General features: G+C 47.4%; 1 protein-coding gene across 6 annotated transcripts in view; it reads left to right on the forward strand.

Moving 5' to 3' along the window:
• Positions 1-13,405, forward strand: part of DPYSL2 (dihydropyrimidinase like 2) — a 107,587-nt gene that overhangs the window by 68,446 nt on the left and 25,736 nt on the right. For all 6 annotated transcript variants that reach the window (XM_048829177.2, XM_048829179.2, XM_048829181.2 and 3 more), the window contains exons 6-8: positions 1,180-1,260; positions 2,126-2,194; positions 5,568-5,688. In XM_048829177.2, coding sequence (XP_048685134.1) covers positions 1,180-1,260; positions 2,126-2,194; positions 5,568-5,688 — 271 coding nt within the window. The remainder of the gene's footprint in view (positions 1-1,179; positions 1,261-2,125; positions 2,195-5,567; positions 5,689-13,405) is intronic.

A 13,405-nucleotide genomic window follows, 5' to 3' on the forward strand; every position in this document is an offset into this window, starting at 1 on the left:
AAACTCTATGAATCAATGTTTTGTGCCTGTATCAGTTACTCAGGTTGTGCCATCAGCTGGGATCGAACCAGACGCCTCTGGATCCGGAAGCAAGCGCTTCTGCCGCTGGAGGTGAAAGAGCAGCGCCGAAAGTCTCGCTCCATTGAAGTCAATGGCAAAACGGGCATTGATTTCAGCGAGGCCACGATTTTACCCCAGGTCTTTCAATTTGGAGGCAGCACGAGGCTCATAAACCTCTCGACGTGGTCAAGTCGTTAGAGGGAGACACAGAGCCACGCTGGGTTAGCCTGTGTTACGCAAGTGATTCTGGGACCTAGGGCCTGATTTTAACCAGGCAAGCACTTCTTGGTTTTGCGATTGGAATCACTGGGACCTTGAGAAAAAATTCTGTTCGCACTCGTCCGTCATCGGGTGCGTTTCATTGTTGGGCTGTCCAACCTGCAGAAGGCGCTTGCTTCCAACCGTGATGTGGCGGAGGTTTCCCTCCGTGTCTGAAGTTCGAGCTGAACTGAGTTAAGAGGTGACAGAAAAAATGGTCTCTTTTTATCTAAAAATATGGTCAGAGGTTTCAAAAGTGGTCACGGATTTTTGTGAACCCCCCCATGTTTGGATGCTCAGCATGAGACCCAGTGCACCTCGTTGTCAGAGGGGTGGAGCAACTTCCATCAAAGGCAGTGGGAGTTGTGGGCAAGTTGGGCACCCACGACTTGAGGCATTAAAGATGTCACTTTTGAAAATTTGGGCCTTTAGAGCTTCTACCGATGATGCCCTGGAGAATGTACCAATTTCTGTTTTATGCTCCATTATAATAATAATTAATAATACCTATCTCTTATATCGTGCTGCTCATCTGTGAGTCTCAAAGTGCCTTAGAAAGGAGGCCGTTATTGTTATCCCCATTTTACGGATGGGGAAACGGCGGCACAGAGAGGTGAAGGGACTTGCTCGAGGCTCCTCAGCAAATCAATGGCCGGGGCAGGAACTGAACCCAGCTCCGAGTCCCAGTCTACTGCCTTATCTTTTAAGGCAAGCGAAAGAGAGCTTGTCTGTCTTGGTCGCTTCCCTTTTGTTTCAGTTTTACATAACAGTTTAAGTTGAAGGACATTTAAGCGACGAGAACACTGGAGTATTTGCAAGACCAAAAGGTATGTATCAAACGGTGTGCCTTCTTTCTCCTAGATATACGAGGTCCTGAGCGTAATCCGTGATATAGGTGCCATAGCTCAAGTTCATGCTGAGAATGGTGACATCGTTGCTGAGGTATCGTATCTGTTCGCTCTGTGGAATTTTAGCTGCATTGTGCTGTCAGGTGTTCAAACTCGAAAATCCCGCTCTTAAAACCCACAGCAGGAAATCACTAAGCCATGTCAAGGCGCTGTCTCAAGTAGCATAGACATTTCCATATAGAAAGCAGAGAGAGTTCAAAATTACAGCCCCTGTAACTCCCAGTAAGAGAACGACAATGCCTCAGGTTTGTTTATTTACTAGCTTTTATTCCATAACAGTTACAAACTATACATCTCTTTGCCCATCACTGAATGCAGCCACCTCTGGGGTGGAAGGCAGCCCCCGTGTATAGTAATATTACACAGCAGTTTAGGACAGGAAGTGAAGAAACATTTACTATACGTTTTGTACAGCGCCTAGCACAATGGGATTTGGACTTGGTTGGCCTCTAGGGACTATCGCAACAGAAATATAAATAAATAAGTCAATAATTGGGTCCTGTTGCTGATGCCATACTTACTTTACACGTCATGCCTAGATCATGCAACTTGGAGTTGAACAGGTTTTCAACACGTGGCCTGCTAGTTTTGTGGGAAGTTTATTTTGTTCTTTCAAACCTGAAACGTGCAGGGTTGTGAAGTGAAATCAAAGGAAAGGTTGGCATGACAACACTGCAAATGAAATGGCCAGGATTTGCAGAGCTTTGGTAATTATCCAGACATGGGGAGTTAGTCTGAACGCTGGTTCTACTGCTCCTGCCTTTGTGAAAGTACCGTGGGATATCTAGAGAGCACAAAATGACAGGGATCTCAGTTTTACATCTCTTCCAAATATGTCCAGCTCCTGAAATGAGAAACTACATTGTTTTGAGCCATCTTCCTGTTTTTTTCTGCCTTAGGAGCAGCAAAGGATCCTGGAACTGGGAATCACAGGCCCTGAAGGGCATGTACTGAGTAGACCTGAAGAGGTGAGGACGTTTCACATTTTTCACTTAATTCCGCCTATTCTGGGTCATGTCATATACTGCCAGTAAGAACTTCATGCCTCGATTAATGTGGCCAGAAAAATAGTGCACGTCGTGTGCCCTAGGAAATGTTGGTTTCACAGACAGAAGGGAGGAAGGGAAAAGAGGATTTTGCGACTGGTAGTTCTTGTTTGCTTGTTCTGCCCGTGCAATAAATACTAAGATGATAATGATGATGTCCATTATATGTTGTTTGAATTACTGTGGCGCTTGTGACAAAGATATTTCTGTTGTGTCAGAAGTCTGGAGATCTCAAGCTGAAGACCCTTATAAGTATCATTAGCCCCCTGTTACAGCCTTGGTAACTGGGAACCAGAACGGCTCCAAATTTCAAAAATGCTCACTAGCTTCAGGTGGCTCACCGGTTAGGTAGCCAACTTGAAATGCTTTGGCCTCATGACCAGAAGCACTGCAAGCCCATAATGACTTCTCAAGTCAATGGGAGTTGCTGATGCTCAGCACCTCTGAAAATCAGGCCTGTGGTATTTCCAACCGGAAGGCCCAAATTAGGGGACACTTGAAAAATTTGGCTTGAGATCCTTGCCCAAGGTGTCACAGCGGGGGCTGTTGATGATGGAGGACCCAGATTATGTGACTCATCCCTCTCTGGTTCAGCCACTGGATTGTGCTTCCTCAAAACGTCACGGTAGTCCCTCTTCCCTCCTGGAACATCCTCGTTTTCACTGAAAAGAACTCATTTTCGCTCAGCTATAACTGGAATTGCTATTTGCAGCTTGCAAAGTGAAACTATTCAGAACTTTGCTTCTCTTTCATTCTGGTCCTGATCCGGAAGCCCTTATTCTGATTTTACTTCGGCCAGATCCTGGGGTTCTTGCATATTTTAAACCTCAGCAAATTCCCATTAACTCAGGAGATTTGTCTGAGTAATGGTTTCAGGATTTGACTCCCCATTGGATTTTCACTATAGCTGAGTTCTCTGTGCTCCAAACCCTCAAGTTGTTGTTCATTGTTTACTTGGTCCTTGTTTGGGCAAAACTTCCTGAAAAGTCGGTGGGAATTTGTGCATAGGGTCAAAGTTCTATCTATCTTAGGTATTTATATTCTTGGGAGGTAGGGAAGCTCTAAGGCTCCTGTTTTACACGTGGGAAACTGAGGCACAGGCGGACCAAGTGACTTGACCAAAGTCACACTGAAAGTCTGTGGCGGAGTTGGCACTTAGGCTGGTGTCCTAATCATTGGACCATCCTTCCTCTCCCATTGATTGCGCTGGGATTAGGTGCCCACATCACACTGGAATTCAGTGGGAGGTGGATACCTAAATCCCTTAGGGTCCTTTTGAAAATTGTTGTGTAAGTAACAACACAGGATTTGGTCCTAAATTCTCTTCCCTCTGTATTGTGCTCCTCTGAGCTTTCAGTATCTCTGGGCTGGACGTTGCCCCATGGAATCTTGGCTCTGTGAGGGCTGTCCTTTCTGTACAAGGAGATTCTGATTGTTCCTCCAAAGTATGGGGGCTTTGCTAAGGGTGCCAGATGTGGTGCTGCTGAAAGCCCGGTGGGTGAGATCATTTTCACAGCTCCCTCCTCTTTTTATTTACTTTCCTTCTGCTTTGTTCAGGCAAGCAGCATCCAAAAGCATTTTAATGCCAGCCATAAATCTTCCAGTTTCAAATGCTGTTGCGGATTGAGAGGAACAATGCCCAGCCCTACTGGAACACAAATCCTCTCCTTTTCCCCCCCTATTGTTGGCTCTGGGGATGGGGACTGTTTCCTTTATGCTGTGTGCGAACATCTGCATCCAGATTTCCCATCCACCCTTGTATTCCTTAACATATTTTCCCGATTGCATAAGGAAAACAATAACAGATGGTGGCATTGGAGGAAAACTGCATGACACTTGGGCCCAAAGTGCTGAGCACCCGCAACTCCCGTTGACTTCAAAGGGAAAAGAGGATGCCCAGCATCCTGGAGGATTAGCTCAGGCCTTTGACGTGCATCCTAAGCAGGAATCAGACTCTTTGATGTAATGGATGGGGCCGTTCCCTTATTTGGCTTGTTCGTTACATCTGCCTCCTGCAGTTAGAAGTGGATGCGCAGACGCTCGTTCTTCCTTCAGCGTAATTAGGATGCTTTGCCAGTCGTGCTGCTGCCTAGAATGAGAATCAGCCCAAGTCACAGGGAGCCACCTTTGCACTTGAGGTCAGCTGCTGCAGTATAGTTAATGGTGCCTTGGCCACGTTCTGCTCCCTTGCAAGCCCATTAACAACAAAGGTTTAGTGACAGGCCTGATCCTGAAAGGGGCTGTGGAGCTGAAGTTTCCATTGGTCTATACCATTGGCCTAATTCCTGCAAGATGTAACCATCTAGTGGCAGGGCTGTCAGCTCTAGAATTGACTTCTCCCACTGGCTTACCAGAGCCTGCCGTCTTCAAGGCCTGTCCCTTTCCCCGGTACGGCGTTAAGGGGATGGGTTGCTGTTTATTTTGTTGGGTGTCCTTTTTCCTATGTATGAAATTTTAGGGCTTAATTGATGCATTGGCATTGTGTTGGCCCTCTGCACAAGGGCAAATTTCACCAGTATGCCTATGATTGAATAAAGAAACTGACTAAAATGTGTAGTAATGCATAATAAGGGCAATCAATTCTCATGCTTCAGGGTGTGTTGCCAGCAAGGGTCAGGAAGGAATTTTCTCCCATGTAGAGCACTTAATGACTGTTGGATCGTTTATGGAGAAACATGCTTTTCTCCAATGCCTCAGGTATTTCCAGAGGAAACACAGAAGGACGTGATGTTAGATAGTAAAGTGCTCAAGGCAGGGATCACCTCGGTGCAGTGCTGAGCACACTGAGCGCACTCAACCAATAACGATAATATTAGGCATGTGATCTGTCCTTGCATGGAAAAATCCTGTGGGTGAAATTGTCATTGTGGTCCCAGCTCCTGTAAATCAAGTAAAGGGATCAGAGTGTCATGACGGCTGTAAAGCCCGGATCCAACCTGGGGAGGAACTGAGGAAAAGCCCCAGTGGAGGGGGGCATGGGAGGATGAAGCTGGGGCAGGACTGGGTGCAGTAGCCTGGACCAGCTATGGGGATTTTAGATGCTGCAGAGCAGCCTCTGTGCATGGAGGCTCTAAATTGGAGCCGCTCTCAAGGCTGCCCCGGTTTATGGCAAGGGCCAATCCAATCCCTATAGCACCTGGAATCTAAATGGCTTAAAGCCACCAAACCCACCCCACTCCTTTGAGTCCCTTGCACCCTCTGCTCTTAAGAAAACAAAGTTGTAACTGGGCGAGTCGGAAGAGCTGGCCACGCTAAGTTGAGCGTGTTCTAACGTACAGCTGGCTTTATCTTTTAGGTGGAGGCTGAAGCAGTGAACCGGGCAATAACCATCGCCAACCAGACCAACTGCCCTCTGTACATCACCAAGGTGATGAGCAAAAGCGCCGCAGATGTTATTGCTCAGGCCAGGAAAAAGGGTAAGTTATTCATAGATGGAAAAGTCCTCTGAGATCATCCAGCCTACCTCCCTGCCAAGCTGGGATTGTTCACTGAAGGGCATTTTTCTAGCGTTGTCCAGTCTGGGGTTTAAATGTCCCAAACAATTGGCTCTGCGTCAGTTCCCATGGGAAGCCTGATAGGCTGTCAGAAAGTTTTTTCCTGATCTTCAGCCCAAATGTTCTCTCTCTGAATATTTATCCCATTACCCTCAGTAATTTCCTCCATTAGACAGTTATCAGGTGCCTCGCCTTGAATCATTTAGTCATATTACACAAAGCTCTTTCCGTGTAACTCAGTCCTTCCAACTCCCCTGTCTTTCTTTGGTACGGCTCTCTTCTGCACCCAGAAATAAACACAATATTCCAGGGGCAGCTACAACAGAGAGAAGTATTTTCACCTTCCTGATGTCCATACTCCACATTGCTGCGTTGGGCCAAATTCAGCGCTGGCATTGGCTTTGGCTCATCGTCTTCTGCTTCTCAGACAGATGGGGGAGGAAAAAACGAGTGGAGCTGCTCTTTAGCAGGGCATTAGCTGAAGCAAGGCAAGCAAATGACATCACTGATTTCCAGACTCAGTGGAATTACAGTCAAACAGCAGAGAGAGCTCCGGTTTCATCCCTTTATTCTGCTACCAAAGCCTTGTTACTTTCCATTTAAATCATCTAGGGTGGGCGTTGAAGCAGGAGGATTTTTTTCCCCTTTGCATTCAAGGATTGGATTTAATTTGATGCAGTCTAAATAAAACCAAACGAATACACAGATGACATCAGTTTCCATGTGGGGGCAAGGTGCTGGAAGAATTAGTTCCTACTGCAGCAAACTCCAATGCAGGGGGAGAGAATTCATGAGTGCTTAGACCCCATGATTGCCTTTAAATTAATTCAGAGCTGGTCAGAAGGATTGAGGGGGTTCTTTTTTAGTCACAGAACTGGGACAGCACAAGCAGCATCAGGCCTCATTTGGGACCGAGAGGGATCACCTAGAAATGAGAGCATAAATTCACGCAGCGATGAGACTGTATGTCTGAGCACTCAACAAATGACTGAATTTATCCTCCCAACATCCCTGGGAGATAGGGAAGTGTGATTTCCACTTTATAGGCCAAGAACTGAGTGATAGAGATATTAAAAAACTTGGCCAAGGAGGTTGTGGCAGAATCAGGAACTGAAGTTGGTTCTCTCGAGTCCCAGTCATGTGCACTAACCACAAAAAAGCATCCCCCCTCCCTTGGCCACAACGGTAAAGACAGCCAATAGTGGTGGTAGTTTTGGGGATGTGGGCTAGCAGTCTACTAGCCCAGACCCATTTTGGGCATTAAGGAGTAACCCATCAGGTAAAAAAACGTTCATTGCTACCATGTTCGGTCCATCTCTGGTGGTGATTTTCCGGGCAGATGTAGGTGCTGGAAGTGGGTCAGTTTTTCTCTGTCACAAAATATTTGTCGTCATTTGTAGAATGGACTGATTTCTGTCTGCTGCTTTTATCAAATGATGCAGGTAATAAGACCCCTACCCCCTAATTATAAAACATGCCTCAGGCCGAGCAGAACACCAAAACTGTATGTCTCATGCCCACATGGTACAACTGTAATTCATAGAATATCAGGGTTGGAAGGGACCTCAGCAGGTCATCTAGTCCAACCCCCTGCTCAAAGCAGGACCAATCCCCAATTTTTGCCCTGATCCCTAAATGGCCCCCTCAAGGATTGAACTCACAACCCTGGGTTTAGCAGGCCAATGCTCAAATTCGTATCACTGAATACAATGACAATAAATGTAAACTACTTATATTACAGTAATGATTCTTAGCAGAAGAATGTTCTGCATGAATATATTGTGTGAATAACATGTACTCTGATGTAATCTCTACATGTAACTAACTATGAGCTACTAAATGTTTGCCACACCACTTTGAGCTATAATTTACTTTAAAAAAATAGTCAGATAGCTGAAATCTTTCTGTTGTCCCTCACAACCTGTGTCCGATGTGTTCCATACTGTGTTTCTACACTCGTCATTGTCACAGTTGCCTGCATAGGATCCCATCAAATCTTCCCTGCGGCACTTGCATCTCCTCAGCTATGCTTCCAAAAAGGTGAGGATGACTTTTGGTGCAGGTGGCAGACCGTCTTTGAGGAACAAGATGTCCCGTACTATCTTCTCACCCATCTGGTTTTGACAGGGGACACTTGAAGATACTGAACTGTTGCACGAGTCCATATGTATAGCTGATAATTTGCACCTAATGGCGCAGCCTGAAGGAGGCCATCGTTGATGGCAGTTGCTCACTTGTTCTGTTCTTCTTGGGAAAGAACTCGTAGCACACGTTATCTAGACGCTAGCTTCTTACCACAGGATAGTAAAGATACCACTGAGACACCAAAGATACCACTGTTGACTTTGAAAAAGCTGCAGTTACCTCCCTTCAAATCTTGCTACTGAGCTAGGACTACTTGATTCAGCTACTCTTTGGTTCTTTCTTAACTCTCCGGTGAGGTCAGCTCGGTCCATGCCATGAATTCAAAGTAATGCTCCGAGGTTCTTCTCTGAGTGATGATCCCTGTGCAGATTCCAAATGTGGGGTGCGCATTCTTGCCAGGTGCCAGAGCTGCAACTGTTCACAGTGGTGCTGGTTGACTCACACGTGTGTCGTGCGTCCACTGCGTGGCGTGTCCGAGACTTTAAGAGGCCATGGGGGTGGACACCACTCCAGTTCCCTCTTACCAGGCAGGAGGAGAGCCTGGAGCAGGGGGGATGGAGCATTGGATTGGATTGGGGATTGGGATCCAGACGGGGACCACACATCTCAAAGAAACCTCCAGTTACAGTAAGTAACCTTCTCCTCTTCTTTGAGTGCTGGTCCCTATGTGGATTCCAGACGTGGGAGAGTACCGAGTAATACTCGGCGTGAAGGCGGGTGCGAGGGCTCTCCAGAAGTCACAGTCTGAAGGATGATATGGCCAACAGCCGCATCTGCCACCGCGGCATGGGTGAGGGCATAATGGGTTGTAAAGGTATGGATGAAGGACCAAGTGGCCGCCCAGCCAATGTCCTGCCATGGGACGTCTGCAAGGAAAACTGCCGTGGCAGCATGAGCCCGTGAGGAGTGGGCCGTGACCCCCGGTGTGATGGTGGGGGAATGCCAGAGAGCGTGTAACAGTCCGCAATGCAGCGGGAGAGACGTGACGAAGAGCACTGTGACCGAAAGGGAGCTGAGAATGGGCAGGCCACAGACATATTAGCCCCGAGGCCAGAGGAGAGGGATTGCTGAGAGTGGATGTGCTTGGTTCATATCACAGATGCATCTCTAACGGTAAGAGAGCTGAGAAGGGGCATGATTTGTGAATGCCACAAGCACAGGGTGGGGAATGCAGAATAGACACCGTCAGCACAGGCCACACCTTCGCACCCAAGACCAAGTGAGGAATTGAGATCAAGCAGTCTCAATGCCCGCCATAGACACAGAGCCCTGAGACTGAGGGTTGGGATGTCCAAATGGGGGTTTGAGAGGCATTCTGGAGCATTCCTTCCTGCACATTCCTGCTGTCCAGGGCTGGGGGGAGGGGAGGGAGAGAAGAGCTCTAAATTCCTTCTCCACCCACTTCTCCGGATGCTCAGTTGCTAGCTTCAGCCAATTTTTTCCCATGTTACCGAAAGCTGAAGTAGAGTTGTCATAAATATAAAGGGAAGGGTAAACCCCTTTGAAATCCCTCCTGGCCAGGGGAAAGCTCCTCTCACCTGTAAAGGGTTAAGAAGCTAAAGGTAACCTCGCTGGCACCTGACCAAAATGACCAATGAGGAGACAAGATACTTTCAAAAGCTGGGAGGAGGGAGAGGAACAAAGGGTCTGTCTGTGTGCTGCTCTTGCCAGAGACAGAACAGGAATGGAGTCTTAGAACTTTTAGTAAGTAATCTAGCTAGGTATGTGTTAGATTATGATTTCTTTAAATGGCTGAGAAAAGAATTGTGCTGAATAGAATAACTATTTCTGTCTGTGTATCTTTTTTGTAACTTAAGGTTTTGCCTAGAGGGGTTCTCTATGTTTTTGAATCTAATTACCCTGTAAGATATCTACCATCCTGATTTTACAGGGGGGATTTCTTTATTTCTATTTACTTCTATTTTTTATTAAAAGTCTTCTTGTAAAAAACTGACTGCTTTTTCATTGTTCTTAAGATCCAAGGGTCTGGGTCTGTAGTCACCTAGGCAAATTGGTGAGGCTTTTTACCAAACCTTGTCCAGGAAGTGGGGTGCAAGGTTTTGGGAAGTATTTTGGGGGGACAGACGCGTCCAAACAGCTCTTCCCCAGTAACCAGTAATTGTTTGGTGGTGGTAGCGGCCATTCCAAGGATAACGGGTGTAATATTTTGTACCTTGGGGAAGTTTTGACCTAAGCTGGTAAAGATAAGCTTAGGAGGTTTTTTCATGCAGGTCCCCACATCTGTACCCTAGAGTTCAGAGTGGGGGAGGAACCTTGACATGGTGGCACAGTGGTGGGATTAACCTGAAATCATTTGAGATCCAGTTGAGATTTTTTGAACTAGAAATACAGAGTTTAAAAAGGAAATTTTTTTTTTCTTTGGAAAGAAAGTCCAGAAAGCAGCTTTGAAACTTTGGCCAAGCAGAGACAAAAGGGGATTATCTTGTGAATTGCAGGTTTTTTTGCCTGGAGGCAGGGTACTTAACTCCTGCAGGGAAATTCACAGTCTTCCAACCCATTGTTTTTTTTTTTTGTTTTTTTTTTTCTTTTCTTCCTAAAAGTAAATAGGGGGTGTGTGTTCTACCCATTTGCTTTTTCTTTGGGCTGGGTAAGCAGGTTTCCAAGCAGTTGGAGGTTTTTTGCTTTAATTTGGGCCCAGAGCAGAGACAAGGGAATTGTCTTTTTCTGTAGGCTGACAATCACTATCAGAGAATAGGTATTCTATTGCAGCACAGCAAAATTTTACAGCCAAGTTTTGTTTGTTTATTTCTAAACCTCGGGTGTAAAGTTAGTTAAAAACAGAGAGGTTAGAATGACCAAATCCTCAGCTCGACTACAGCTGGAATTAGCCAAATTTCAGGCTGAGGAAAGACAAAGGGAACATGAAAGACAGATAGAACTCATGCAGCTGAAGAAGGAACAAGAAAGGGAGGCAGCGAGAGAAGCAGAACAACACCAAGCGGCTGCTCACAGGAGAGCTATGGAAGCGAGGGACAAAGAACTGGAGGAGAAGGAAAAAGAGAGGAAGTATGTGGAGGAGATGGAGAAGATAAAGGCCCAGCAGAATATACCAACAAACCCTAGCAATCCTTCTCCAGGTACCACTTCCCATCCCAGAAAGTTCCCCACCTACAAGGCAGGTGATGATACTGAGGCCTTCTTAGAGAACTTCGAAAGGGCCTGCCTTGGGTACAACATCTCTGCTGACCAATACATGGTAGAGCTGAGGCCGCAGCTCAGTGGACCCTTAGCTGAGGTGGCAGCTGAAATGCCTAAAGAACACATGAACAAGTATGAACTGTTTAAATCCAAGGAGAGAGTCAGAATGGGGATAACACCCGAGCAGTCTCGTCGGAGGTTCAGAGCCCTAAGGTGGAAACCAGACGTGTCATTTACCCGACATGCCTACCACATTGTGAAACATTGGGATGCCTGGATATCGGGAGCAAGTGTTGAATCTCCAGTAAATTTGCCCTTCCTAATGCAAATGGAACAATTCTTAGAGGGTGTTCCTGAGGAAATAGAAAGATACATCCTAGATGGGAAACCCAAAACTGTAATTGAGGCAGGAGAGATTGGAGCCAGATGGGTGGAGGTGGCAGAGAAGAAGAAAACTGGTCGCAGTTGGAGCGGAGACCAGAAGGGACCACCCCAGACCACACCCTATTACCGGGGGCCGCCCAAAGCCCCACCTACCTCCCAAAGAACCCTCCAGACCCCTTATCGTCCCACCACCCCATTCTCCAGCAACCCTCCTCGCCCCAGTGACCCGTCAGCTGGACGATGTTTTAAGTGTAACGAGCTGGGGCATGTAAAGGCCAACTGCCCCAAGAACCCCAACAGATTACAGTTCATTGCACCGGAATCACACCAGAGGTCCACAGGCCCAGATACCTCCCAGATACCCTTGGAGCGGAGGGAAACTGTGAGTGTGGGCGGGAAGAAGGTCACCGCGTGGAGGGACACCGGAGCACAAGTGTCAGCTATCCATGCTTCCTTAGTGGACCCCAATTTAATCAACCCAGAGATCCAAGTGACGATTCAACCCTTCAAGTCCAACTCTTTCAATTTGCCTACAGCCAAGTTGCCTGTCCAGTACAAGGGCTGGTCAGGAATGTGGACTTTTGCAGTCTATGATGATTATCCCATCCCCATGCTGTTGGGGGAAGACTTGGCCAATCATGTGAAGCAGGCCAAGAGGGTGGGAATGGTCACCCGCAGCCAGGCTAAACAAGCCGTGAGGCCTAGCTCTGTTCCGGAAACTTCTATCAGGACCCAGTCAGAGGTGATGGACCTGGACCCCAGGCCAATGTCTGCAACAGCAGTAGTGGATCCAGTCCCAGAGACCCAGACGGAACCAGTCCCAGAACCGGAACCAGCCGAACAACCAACACCAGACCCCGTGTCAGCACTGAAGCCAGTACTTGCAACCTCAACAACAGAGGGCCCCACCGAACCTGAACTGGCAGCAGCCGATAACCCTACACAAGAGGCTCAGCCGGAGCCTGAATCCCAACATAGTGCACCAGCGGAGAGCGGTTCACAGTCAACAGAAACAGCTCCATCCCCTATATCGCTTCCAGAGGGACCAAGCCTAGGTCCACAATCCCATGAGGAACTGATGTCCCCAGCATCAAGGGAACAGTTCCAGACCGAACAGGAAGCAGATGAAAGCCTCCAGAGAGCTTGGACGGCGGCACGGAGCAACCCACCGCCTCTCAGCTCTTCTAATCGATCCAGGTTTGTTGTAGAAAGAGGACTTTTATACAAGGAAACTCTTTCTGGTGGACACCAGGAAGACTGGCATCCTCATAGACAGTTGGTAGTTCCAACTAAATACCGGGCCAAGCTCTTGAGCTTAGCCCATGATCACCCTAGTGGCCATGCTGGGGTGAACAGGACCAAAGACCGTTTGGGGGGGTCATTCCACTGGGAGGGAATGGGCAAGGATGTTTCTACCTATGTCCAGTCTTGTGAGGTGTGCCAAAGAGTGGGAAAACCCCAAGACCAGGTCAAAGCCCCTCTCCAGCCACTCCCCATCATTGAAGTTCCATTGCAGCGAGTAGCTGTGGATATTCTGGGTCCTTTTCCGAAAAAGACACCCAGAGGAAAGCAGTACATACTGACTTTCATGGATTTTGCCACCCGATGTCCGGAAGCAGTAGCTCTGAGCAACACCAGGGCTATAAGTGTGTGCCAGTCACTAGCAGACATTTTTGCCAGGGTAGGTTGGCCCTCCGACATCCTCACAGATGCAGGGACTAATTTCCTGGCAGGAACTATGAAAAACCTTTGGGAAGCTCATGGGGTAAATCACTTGGTTGCCACTCCTTACCATCATCAAACAAATGGCATGGTGGAGAAGTTTAATGGAACTTTGGGGGCCATGATACGTAAATTTGTAAATGAGCACTCCAATGATTGGGACCTAGTGTTGCAGCAGTTGCTCTTTGCCTACAGAGCTGTACCACATCCCAGTTTAGGGTTTTCCCCA

The sequence above is a fragment of the Caretta caretta genome, chromosome 26 (assembly GCF_965140235.1).
Source record: "Caretta caretta isolate rCarCar2 chromosome 26, rCarCar1.hap1, whole genome shotgun sequence".
Classification (NCBI taxonomy): Eukaryota; Metazoa; Chordata; order Testudines; family Cheloniidae; genus Caretta; species Caretta caretta.